General features: G+C 46.9%; 1 protein-coding gene across 1 annotated transcript; it reads right to left on the reverse strand.

Moving 5' to 3' along the window:
• Positions 1–915: 915 nt before the first annotated feature.
• On the reverse strand, positions 916–11,002 carry cd81a (CD81 molecule a). The gene is made up of 8 exons (XM_047042252.1): positions 10,770–11,002; positions 7,305–7,419; positions 3,926–4,023; positions 3,618–3,692; positions 3,336–3,455; positions 3,123–3,230; positions 2,942–3,025; positions 916–2,579 (listed from the first exon to the last, which is right to left on the reverse strand). The coding sequence occupies exons 1-8, from the start codon at positions 10,833–10,835 to the stop codon at positions 2,517–2,519; spliced, it is 729 nt and encodes a 242-aa protein (XP_046898208.1). The 5' UTR covers positions 10,836–11,002; the 3' UTR covers positions 916–2,516.
• Positions 11,003–11,869: the final 867 nt, after the last annotated feature.

Below are 11,869 nucleotides of genomic sequence, written 5' to 3' on the forward strand. Positions count from 1 at the left end.
TTGTTCATGGTCAATAAAGTGAGAGTGGGATCGCTTGGTTGGGACAGGGTCCATAGCTGGAGAGGGTACGGGGCTGGAGAGGGTATGGGGCTGGAGAGGGTATGGGGCTGGAGAGGGTATGGAGAGGGTACGGGGCTGGAGAAGGTATGGGGCTGGAGAGGGTATGGGGCTGGAGAGGGTATGGGGCTGGAGAGGGGACGGGGCTGGAGAGGGTACGGGGCTGGAGAGGGTATGGGGCTGGAGAGGGTATGGGGCTGGAGAGGGTACGGGGCTGGAGAGGGTACGGGGCTGGAGAGGGTATGGGGCTGGAGAGGGTATGGGGCTAGAGAGGGACTGGGGCTGGAGATGGTACAGGGCTGGAGAGGGTACGGGGCTGGAGAGGGTATGGGGCTGGAGAGGGACTGGGGCTGGAGAGGGTCTGGGGCTGGAGAGGGTATGGGGCTGGAGAGGGTACGGGGCTGGAGAGGGTCTGGGGCTGGAGAGGGTATGGGGCTGGAGAGGGTATGGGGCTGGAGAGGGGACGGGGCTGGAGAGGGGACGGGGCTGGAGAGGGTACGGGGCTGGAGAGGGTACGGGGCTGGAGAGGGTATATGAAGCTGTGAGCAGGCCGGTCAGATTCCTGATGGAAGGGATCGTAGAGACGGCCACAGTGTAGGGGCTTAGTGAGCACCCAGCAGGACGACACGTGTCTATACTGTAAGGGCAGGCAGTAGTACTGTGTTGAGAGAGAAGAGTATGACCCCATCTGGAGGACTGCCTACTCCCTCCACCGATTGAAACTGTAGGTAGAGGGAGATCAGCAAGTGTTGCTGTGTAGTGCTGGGATTTGCTTTACAGGCCAACATCAAAGATTTTGTCAAAATAATTGAAGATCCCACCCCTGGTTGGAAGAATACAAAGATCTGAGACATTCTGTTATTTGTAAAATACATTTAATCCCTTAATATTTGGGCAACAAACCAAACCGAAGTCTAAAACAGGAGAGAAAAAGGCCCAGATTTGAGTGGCGGTGAGCTGTCGAGTCTCAGTAAGGCAGTGACATCATACAGCACCAGACCAGAGCTCTGCCGGTTTAGCTGGCCCTCGTCATTCTTATCAATCCACCTCAGCCCCGCTCAGCACACACTCTGCCGCTGGTATGCTCTCCAGCACACATGGTTCTCGTTTTCAAACTCAACTGACTTCAGAACACTGCCACTGAAATCCCCAGCTGTTTCCCTTGACAACGTACCAAACAACAGATAAAGGCTTACTTTGTCTTTACATTAGTCATTAGTAGAAGAGTATAGCTGTACATGTTACAAGACACTTGACCGCTTAACAGCATAGAAATAACAGGATACCAAGGCGTGGTAATCTGTTGGTGAAGAAAGATTGACAGTATGTACGATTACACTTCATGATACAGTAAATATGTATGTGCATAAGTGGGAATCTCTCTCTCTGTGTTTGTGTGTGTATGTGTGTGAGTGCGTGTGTGTGTGTGTGTGTATCATGCGTGACCCACTGAGCACGGCCTCTTTCCGAAGGCCAGTGAACAGATAGGAAAAGAGGTCTGGAATGAAGTTGCCCCTGGCCACAGACTAAAGGTCGGTTTGTCAAAGCATCAGTGGAGAAACATAAGACTGATTCAGGATCAGCTTGTAGATTGGCTCCATAGCCAGGAGCGCCCTCTGGTGGCGGAGACGGAAAACGTCAGGTGCAGCAGAAGGCATCGCGCCCAGGTCTCATTACATCATGCTAGCAGTCGAAGCCAACAGGGCATCTCATCAGAGGTTAAACAGACCTGGAGGAAACCGAAGAAACTGCTATGCAAAGTGGCCGGTATGAGACATGGGGTCCGTATAAAGGAGGGAGAATTATAAAATAGCCTATTAGTAAACTGTATAGTGGAATCAAACCCCATACTGCTAGTTAGTGTACAGTCACAACGAGTTAAGACAGGATATCACACAACGAACGATGGACACACTATAAGGCAGGGAGTCTAGGAGAGACCTCTCTATGGCTTCGGTTAGTTCAGATCCTCTGGCATGGTGCTACATCACCATCATCCTTTCACTGGTCCTTAGTGGTTGTTGGCAGACAAGCAGAGAGTACAGGAGTACAGGATTCAGCACAACACTCATGCTAGACAGTCCTACTGCACAGCTAATAATATATACAGTTTATACAGATACATTTGAATAAGCTAGCAGAATACAATTGTATGGAAAGAAGCAATTTCTCATATTTCGATAATCTATTCATTCGAGATGGACCGTACTGGTCATGATGTGGGTGTAGATGTGCGCATGCATGTAAGTGCAAGGTTTGTGTGTGTGTGTGTTGGTGTGTAGACTAGCGTTAGTCAAATATAAACAGCATCTGTGACCGACGACAGTAACAATACAAAATCGGATTTCGCTTTTATCTTCGTAGGACTGACTGATTTGGCAAGCAAGTACATGTGAATGTGACAGGCTGTAGAAAAGACGGGACAGCAGAGGTTCTCCTTCAGTCCTTCCCCCCTGCTCTTAGTAGACTGGGCTGTTGCGGATGCCACAGCAGAGGACCATGCTGAAGATCATCTCGAAGATCTGTAAGAGCGAGAGAGAGAGAGAGAGAGAGAGAGAGAGAGAGAGAGAGAGAGACAAGAGAGAGAGAGAGAGAGAGAGAGAGAGAGAGAGAGAGAGAGAGAGAGAGAGAGAGAGAGAGAGAGAGAGAGAGAGAGGGGAGAGAGAGAGGACAGTGGAGGAGAGGCAACACGAAAGCCATGATTCAGGGGTGGGTATTCTCCAGTCTCTGTGTGCACGAAACACATAATTGGGCTGATCTGAAATCCTCGGTTTCTCCCGGATCTCCTTATCCCATCTCTTGATCTATCCAACCCCCCAATTGTCAATCCATCCGTACGTCTATCTGTTGATACTGACATCCATCCATCTATCCCAATACTCACCATGATAACAGCCACCACCAGGGCTGCGATGCCGATTAGATAGATCTTTTCAGAGAACAGGTCGTTGATCTTGGAGTGACAGTTCTGCAAGATGGAGACCCAAGGTTAAGTTTCCACTACAGTGTTCACTGTTCAACAGTTCAGGACTTAGACTCTAAAGGCTTGTTTCTCCAGTCGTTACCTCCATTCTGGCAGCTGACTTAGGGCAGAGATCAGTGAGTCCTAACGTAGAAAGTCCCTTGGTCAAGATACTCGTCAGGGAAGTACCTCCCTTTCCACAGCAATCCAGCTACAACAAAAAGACCCATATTAGTCAATTACACACACGTCTGTGCATGTGTGTGTGTCCCTCTGTGAGTGTGTGTGTGTATGTTTGCGTGCGTGTGACCCTTACCGTCTCGTGAAAGACTTTCAGCACGGACGCAGCAGCCTGCTTCCTGTCGGGCTCAGTGATGGATTCCGTCGTCGCCTTCTCAAACACCGAGTCGTAGAAGTTGACCATCTCTTTGGAAATCTGACCCAGAAGTGCTAGGGTTAGGGGAGAGCTGAACTGATCCGGCCAGGCCCATACAACTCACACTTGGACGTTTGTGGGTATGCCCGTTAGAGAGGTTGAAGTGAGGGGATGGGAACTTATGTGCATATTGTCTTCCAAGGTGAAGTATCTTCTTCTTACCGTATCTCTATGCATGAAGCCCCAGATTCCAGCAGCTACCTCACAGGCGAAAAGGATGACCAGGCAAGCAAAGAACTAAGAGGAGATATAGAAATCTATTAGAAGTGAAGTAGACCACACACCCATTAGAAGTGAAGTAGACCACACAATCATTGGAAGTGTAGTTGACCACACAACCATTAGAAGTGGAGTTGACCACACGATCATTAGAAGTATAGTTGACCACACAACACTTAGAAGTGGAGTTGACCACACGATCATTAGAAGTGCAACTCTCACTACACCTCAGTGACACAAGGGAGACTCACCGTTCCTAGAAGACACTGGGACTCCTGGATGGCACCATAGCAACCAAGGAACCCAACAACCATCATCACTGAGCCAACAGCAATCAGAATGTGAACGCCTGAAAAATAGTAGAGAATGAGAGAGAGAGAGAGATTATGAATAAATAGTTTTTTCGATAACAATGAAACTGGAGACTGTTTTTATAACATGATAATCCTTCTATGCCTGATTATTTCAGTGAAGACTGACAATACCACATATCACCACCAGGGGGCAGACCTGTTTGTGAGATTTATTTGTGTTTATGGCATTGGACAAGTTGGAAGCTTACCACTGTATTTAGGCGAAGGAGAAAGAGAAAGAGAGTGAGAGTAACATAAAACAGTTGAGGAGAATGAAATGTAGACAAAGAAAGAAGAATGAGAATGGTGCAACGGGACAAGGAAAAGTGAAACAGGCTTGTGAAGATTATATTCATAGGTCATTTACAGATGAAAGTCCGAATTTCAGGCCGGCGGTTGTTTCAGGGTTTTTTTCTCTCGCCTGTCTCGCTCGATTGCCCACTCCCCTCCCCTCTTTCCTGGCAAAGACTCGCCTCTCTCAGACTCACCCACTCCTCTCTCTTTGTTTTACCGCAACAGCCCACCCCAGCCCCTCCCCTAGCCCCACGTCTCGTTCCCATGTCATGTGGAAGCTAATTGTATTATAGTCTCCAGTCCATACGCATACACACACACAATCCCAATCACACCGTCGCTCTCCCCCCATCTCACGAAAGAGAGACAGATAAGATGGCCCCTCCCCTGCTTCCCCTTCCCTCCCCCTTCATAAATCGATGGCTTAGTGGCTTTCCGAAAGCTCCTTCAATCTCTGTAATGGCTACGGGTTGGGGTTAACCTAACTAATGGCTGCTGATTCGATCACGGCTGGAGGAGACCGTCCCCTGGCATGACATCATCCGACGGGCCTGGGGGCGTGACTCCCCTGCTGAGCAGCAGGGCGCTGGCATGTTGCCTCCCCCCTCTCCCCCCTCTCCCTCCTCTCCACACCTTTAGCTCTGTATTTCTCTCCCAGCTAAATCCTTCCTCTCTTTTTACGAATCCACTAACTGCTCGTTTACCATGACTCTGACCTCTTTCTACCTACCTAGTACGCATATCGTTTCACAAAAGAAAAACACAACCTTGGAGACCGATTAACTCAGTAGAAGACGTCTAACGGGTTGTCAAACCTAAGACGTTTCATCTGTCCAAAACATGGACAAACGCCCCAAACGTCAGAATTAAACCTGAAGCGAATGGAAATGTCCTTCTGTGGAATCAGTGGCTTGTGAGTGAGTGCGTTGGCGTGGAGAAGAGAGAGAGCGAGAGAGCGAGAGGTGTAATGCCCAATGCAGCTGTTAAGTTCATTACAGCTAGCTGTCTGGGGGCCGCAGAGGAAAAAGCTGCAGTCAAACCAACCTGTCCATGATGTCAGGCTTTCCAGTGTAAGGAACCCTCCACACTAGCTACATCAGTATGTATACCGAGGGGGACACTCTGGCATGTAAGCCCCATGACTCTCTATGAGAAGTCTACAGAGAACTACATAAGACACATGTAGAAAGTATCCCAGAGGTAGGCAAAACGGAAAGATGGGGAGATCTACACAAACAGCACAGAGAAGGGGGGAAAACAGAGGAGCGAGGAAGGGGGTGGAACCAAAAGAGGCAGGGTAATGTCTAGGGGGAGGGGGAGACAGATAGAGGTAGAGAGAGGGAGAGGGGGAGGGGGGAGAGGGATAGAGGTAGAGAGAGGGAGAGGGGGAGGGGGGAGAGGGATAGGGGGAGGGGGAGACAGAGAGGGGGATGGGGGAGAGGGAGAGAAGGATAGGGGGAGACAGAGAGGGGGATAGTGGATAAGCAGCGACAGAGCGTAGACGGGAAGCAGGCAGGCAGGCAGACACCAGGAACAGTCCATAGATGTTAACCACAACCAGATGTGGAAGAGAGAAAAGGAAAGCTTCAGTGGAAAGAAAGGAGGGACACTTTCTCAGGGGGAGGGAGAGAAGAGGCGGGCGGGCTGGTGAGGAATTTTTTCCTTTACTGACCACGCTGTAAAAATGGAGACTGTTTATATAACGGGCAGGATGGAACCATTAGGTTTGTTAGGGTGAGTTTGTTGTGAGGGGATTTTGTTTTGGCCACAGAAAACACGCCCACTCTCCTCAATGCTCCCTTGAAACTCCGCGGACAGAAACAAGGTCTGCCTCAACACAGCAACACAATGCTGCCACTAAAGATAACACACTAGGACGCCCCTGGGCCACAAACAGCACTCCAGTCTGTCCTTCACAGTGGACAGACCCTGCTCCAGTCCAGTCTTTTCTAAACACCAACAGGGGGAAATGGGACAGCAGTCCAGTCCAGTTTTTGGCCCTTAAAAGACTCCAGACTCCCCCGTTCCCAGTCCGGTCTTTAGAGGGAGCCTGCTGGGGGCCGCTGGTGTGGCTCCTGTGAACCTTGAGCCTGTTCTGAGTAATCAGTGTCTGAAGTCTGCTTTCCTTCACTGAGAGTTTGCCTCATGTTTTCCAGCAGGCAGCTTGGATGCCATCCTACAGCACAGTGTGTCTTGGCAGACCAAATAACGTTGCAGTGATAATGTAGTTTGATATTATTTCTTTTTACTGTGCACATGTGTGAAAGGGGTATAAGGCAGATTCATTAAGAACGTATTATTATTTACCATAACATCCTGGAAAAAAGAGATTATTTTCCTCCAGTAAGAGTGGGGGAAGGGAGGTGTACCAGCCTAATTTATGGCTCAACCATGGAAAATCCAAGATATGATGGCAACTTGTTTTTGCACTTTGTCATATAGTGATTTTTTAAAGATGTGTTTTGATAGCAAACCTAAGATCCACAAGGTTTTCCTAAAGAGAATGGAATCAGGAACTCAACTGACGCCAAGATTATTTTAGGGGTTAGAGTGATACAGTCTGAAACATAGAGGAGGAAAATAAAAAGAGAGGGTGAGAAAGATAGATAGCCTAGAGAGAGAGAGAGAGAGAGAGAGACACAGTGAGAGAGAGAGAGAGACACAGAGAGAGAGAGACACAGAGAGATAATTGCATGGCAGGGAGAGGCAGAGGCAGAGGCAGAGGCAGAGGCAGAGGCAGAGGCAGAGGCAGAGGCAGAGGCAGAGGCAGAGAGAGAGACAGAGAGAGACAGAGAGAGACAGAGAGAGACAGAGAGAAAGAGAGACAGAGAGAGAGAGAGAGAGAGAGAGAGAGAGACACACAGAGAGAGAGAGAGAGAGAGAGAGAGAGAGAGAGAGAGAGAGTAGGTAGATGACAGATTTCCAGATAGGAAAATAGTGTTTGTAGGTATTTATGCTGAGTAGGAGGTGTGAGGAGACTTACTGAGGTAGAAGGTGCTGGGAGGCTGGGAGTCCTCAAATTTGAGCTCCAGCAGGCTGCTGGTCTGGTGGTCATGTCTCAGCCATAAAGCCACACCCAGGATCACACCTCCTGCAAGCTGGACATGGTAGCCATAATGTTAGTTAGACAGACATACAGACAGGCATAGATAGATATAAACACGGACAATAAATACTGTAATAAAGGTTAAAAAAAAAAAGAAGACAAAAGTAGACGGTAGACAAAAATGTCTAGGATATGTGAAGACATTCACAGCAGCAGTTACAACACTACATGCTGGGAAGCATCATAATATCACAGTTGGCTCAGGGTACCACCCTCACATCACGCTTTCCCGGAAAGACACCGTCACACGCCCAAATGTCACCACTTGCAAAAGCCCACACAGAGGTTCTCTCTGTGCAGCGTGTGACGTCTGGCGGAGCACGCAGGAAACAGGCCGGGGCCAAACGTCTTTTCTGTCCTCTCATCCCCTGACCCTCCCCCCATCCCTCCCACCCTCTACCCCCTTACTCTCTTACAGAGAGGCCCATTCCAGCGCGGAGACAAACTGCTGCCTAGCAACCCCATAAACAGTGAGGGTGCCAAAGGGTGAGGCCAAGAGGGCTAGCATTCTAGAGTCGCAAGGAAGAGATGCTCTTTGGTCCCACACAGACACACACATAGACACACACACACACATGCATATACTGTATACACACACACAGACACACATACACACAAGGACCCATACATGCAGTTTAAACCCAGTCAGACTATGTCTACAACAGCAACATACTTAGACAGGTGGGAATGGCATGGAATTTACATCCCCTTGGATCAAAGGTACAGTTTGACCAGTTAATCGTTTGTTGTAAAGTCAAACAGATCCACCACTTTGTTAGCAAAGTCTTAGTAAAGCAATAGGGCTTGTAAACCCCATGTCCTAAATGTTTATGTTTCCTATATCTACATTAGCAAATGAACCCAGTAAAATATGTTGAGCTACACTGGCTTTTTTGGCTACGAGCACCTTGTATAAAGGTTGTTTTTGTGAGATTGCTGGCAGTGTCAGTAGGCTTGACAACGCTTAGCAACAGCACCAGAGCAGAACATCTAGACTTCGACCACAAAAACTCGACAGCGCAATCCTACGCCATGTTTACCTTGCCATGTACGACACAGTAAACAACCACTATCACAACAGACCATTACTTGTGGTATATTATTGAATTTGTTAGGGATTTGGTAAGATGAGTTGAAGTTGACTGAGATGTCAGTTAGAGTCCGCTGTCTTCCTCCTGTATTTGGAGGGCTCCCTCAGCTGTCGCTGGGCCTCCAATGGACACAACACGGTCTGAATCCCTCCCTCCCTCCACCTGCCAGCCCTCCTCTGATGGACATAACACGCTATAGCCCCACACCCTCCTCCTTTCCCCCCCCGACCACCTGTCAGCTCCCCTCCCAAGGCAGGGTGAGAAGGGTGGGGTTCGGAGTGGGGGTTTCTCAGCAACCTCTGTCCATGTAAGTTCTGGGCTGGTTGTATGAGTCACAAGCAGTCAGTGGATATGATCAACGCTCCAAAACTATAAAAAGTACACTAACTTCATGCAAAATGCAACTGATACCAAGTTGTTTAACCAGCTTCCTGATATCCACATCCCCATGTACACTCAGAGAAAGTTCTTCAAGGGAAAGTGTGAGCTTTTTCTACACAAAAATACAAAATATGGTTTTGCTCCAAGTTCCTTCCTACAGTTCAGTTGGAGGTAGTTGTGGTATGAGTGGGGTAGTTAGTTACCCCTCTGCCCCTCTGGTGTGAGGTCTATTTCGGTCTCAGGTCCCAGTGGACGAGAGATTGTAAAATGCCTGGCAAGCTCGTGAGGTTTAGGATCGAGAGGGGTTTAACCTGACCTCGAGAAGAGTTGAACTGGAACAGAAACACACACACACACACACACATATTTCGACTGACAGTCCTTAAGAATAAATTCAAGAGACCACTCTCAAGATAGAACATACAAACAATTATATGTTCACATGACAGGATGTGCTTAACCAATGAGCCATTTCCTTCCAGATCCTCTTGCACTAGTTAATGTCAGGATGAAGCTATGAGTCACTGCTGACTACAGCCTGTACCCAGGCCAGATGAAGCCCAATGCCCCTGGACCCAGCCTCGGCCCTATAGTCTCAGGTCCAACCTCATGACACACCATTGTCCCCTTTCCCACTATAGACTATACCCAGTCCTCCTATCACCATCCCCAGTCCCAGCTCTCTTTCAAACTGACACATAAAGCAAGAGTTTGGCCTCACAGTTTACAACATTTGGTAGCCTTGACGTCTCTACAGCCTTGAGGCTTTCAATCCATCTGTTGTGTCTAGTGATGTAAGGGACTGGAACACAGGCATTTTGATTCCATTCTCTATTCTGACTTTCTCATCTGTTCCAAATGGTCTTTAAGAGTTGGATATAGGCTATAATATCACCTCTGTCTTCCTTAAAGTCAACTTCAAATATATATATATATATATATATTGTGTAACAAAAAAACGATATATTCTCATCTTTAAAATCAAGATTTATAATTATATCTCAAAATGACAAGTTCTCTGTCTATAGAAGCGTTGCTATGAATAACCTGTTTGTAATCATTTTGTCACAATTTCCGTTCAAGTGATTCATCCACCATTGCTAAACTTCCTCGGTCTCAGCTAGACCTCCCTCCCTCCCTTCTGTTCCTCGCCGAGGAAAGAATGTGGATGGTGGTAACGTTGTTCACAGAATAAACATATATGGCCACAGCGTTAAAAACTACTCGCCAATGTCCAATATTGAATGAGCAAATAACAGGCAAATTCGGTTAGGCCTTGAGATATTACTAGGCTACATTTGTGGTATTAAGGGTATTAAGACTTGGCTAATCCAAACAATGCATATTTTGAATACATAAACACGTCCTGTTTGCTAATCCGCGCTCTCAAATTAAGTCAAATACCCAGACTATGGTTTGTTCTATTATTCATTAAAGAAATACAAACAACGTAACATAAACATTCAATAATGTTCTGTACGATGCGGTCCCCTGCATATGGCCACTCCTGTACCGTTATTTGTACTGGATATGAGGGCGCACCGTGCACCAGCGTGTTTACGCCATAAATAGATCTCCGAAATATATATATTTTTAAAATAAGAAAGATAGGCCTAACAACAATGAGTCGGTCAACGAAAGCATTACGCCAAAAGTTAAAGTGATCGTTCTTAGATGCCTTCAGTAGACTGCAGTGCAAGTGATTTTCTCCTTAATGTTTTAGTTACTTTAGATTGAAATAGCCTATATGAGTGGTTAGCTTTCAATTTCTATTTAAATTTTTTAAAAAAATACTCATAATATCAACATAATATATCCTAAAACGCAAGATTATGAGAACGTTTTGATTTAATATGCAACATAAACATACCCAAAAGATGAAATTGAAGAAGAAAAGGAGATATTTGATACATTTGGTGCAGCCTTCCACTCCCATGGTTGAAGATTTCGGATCCTTTAGACGCAACGCAGGTCAGAGATCTTTGAATAAAAGGAAACTGATTTTGTCGACAAGGCTCTTTGTAGGTCTGAGGTTCAGTCGAAGCACATAGGCAACACCCAGTGATTCCCCCGCCCCTGAAAAAATATATGGCAGCCCACACCACACACAACCGACAAAATGTACGCAGTACTTTCGGGTGACCCCGCCTGAATAGTTTAATATTTGTAGTCTCCCTCGTTCTCTCTTTGCACCCAATTAGTTGTGCAAGGGTGACACCTACAGGTTGACTATAGTAAAGAGATCCATGCTTATGCAGTATTTGGTAAATTGCCTGGGAGGGGCGGTGTGTGTACAGGTCTATTCTGAACTGCTGTTACTATACATCTGAGGCAGTGAATCTGTCTAGTATCAGGTTGCTCACATTGCCTCCCTTAAAAGAAACCTTGATTTAAAATAAGACCTGATTGTGATTCATCAATGTCGATCCATACCAGCATCCACTGGCCTGCTAGATGTTGTCGACAATTATTGATTGAGCAGTATAAACTTTATAACGTGCCAAAACAACTGTGCAACTGACAGATTCATGTTCAAAGCTCGTGATTTCACTTTAATCCACGTATCATTCTAAACAATCCAGCATTTCTGGGGGGGCTGCTGAAAAAGGCTTTGCGCATGGTTTTCTCTTGTAGCCTATGTTGTATAGAGCATGCACGTCAGATTTCATGCAGTGACATGCAGTGGCGCGTTCTTTGAGGTACCGCATCGAGCTGTCTAAAAATAAACAGGTGCATAAAGTCAACGGTAATTGGCACAGATCAATCGAGATCTCCCTTTACTCCTGTTTCTGGTGCGATCAAAGAGAGGACATTGGAAGAAGAGCAAGTGTCTTATTTCAAGAACGGTAGGAGGAGAGAGAGAGAGAAAGAGAGAGAGAGATGCGTTAAGAGCTACTGGTGCTGTCCCTTCAGAACCACCCCTGGATATATTCAAACGGGTTTGGATTTGGTTGCAAGGATTTTATATAG

Source organism: Hypomesus transpacificus, chromosome 19 (genome assembly GCF_021917145.1).
Source record: "Hypomesus transpacificus isolate Combined female chromosome 19, fHypTra1, whole genome shotgun sequence".
NCBI classification, from domain to species: Eukaryota; Metazoa; Chordata; class Actinopteri; order Osmeriformes; family Osmeridae; genus Hypomesus; species Hypomesus transpacificus.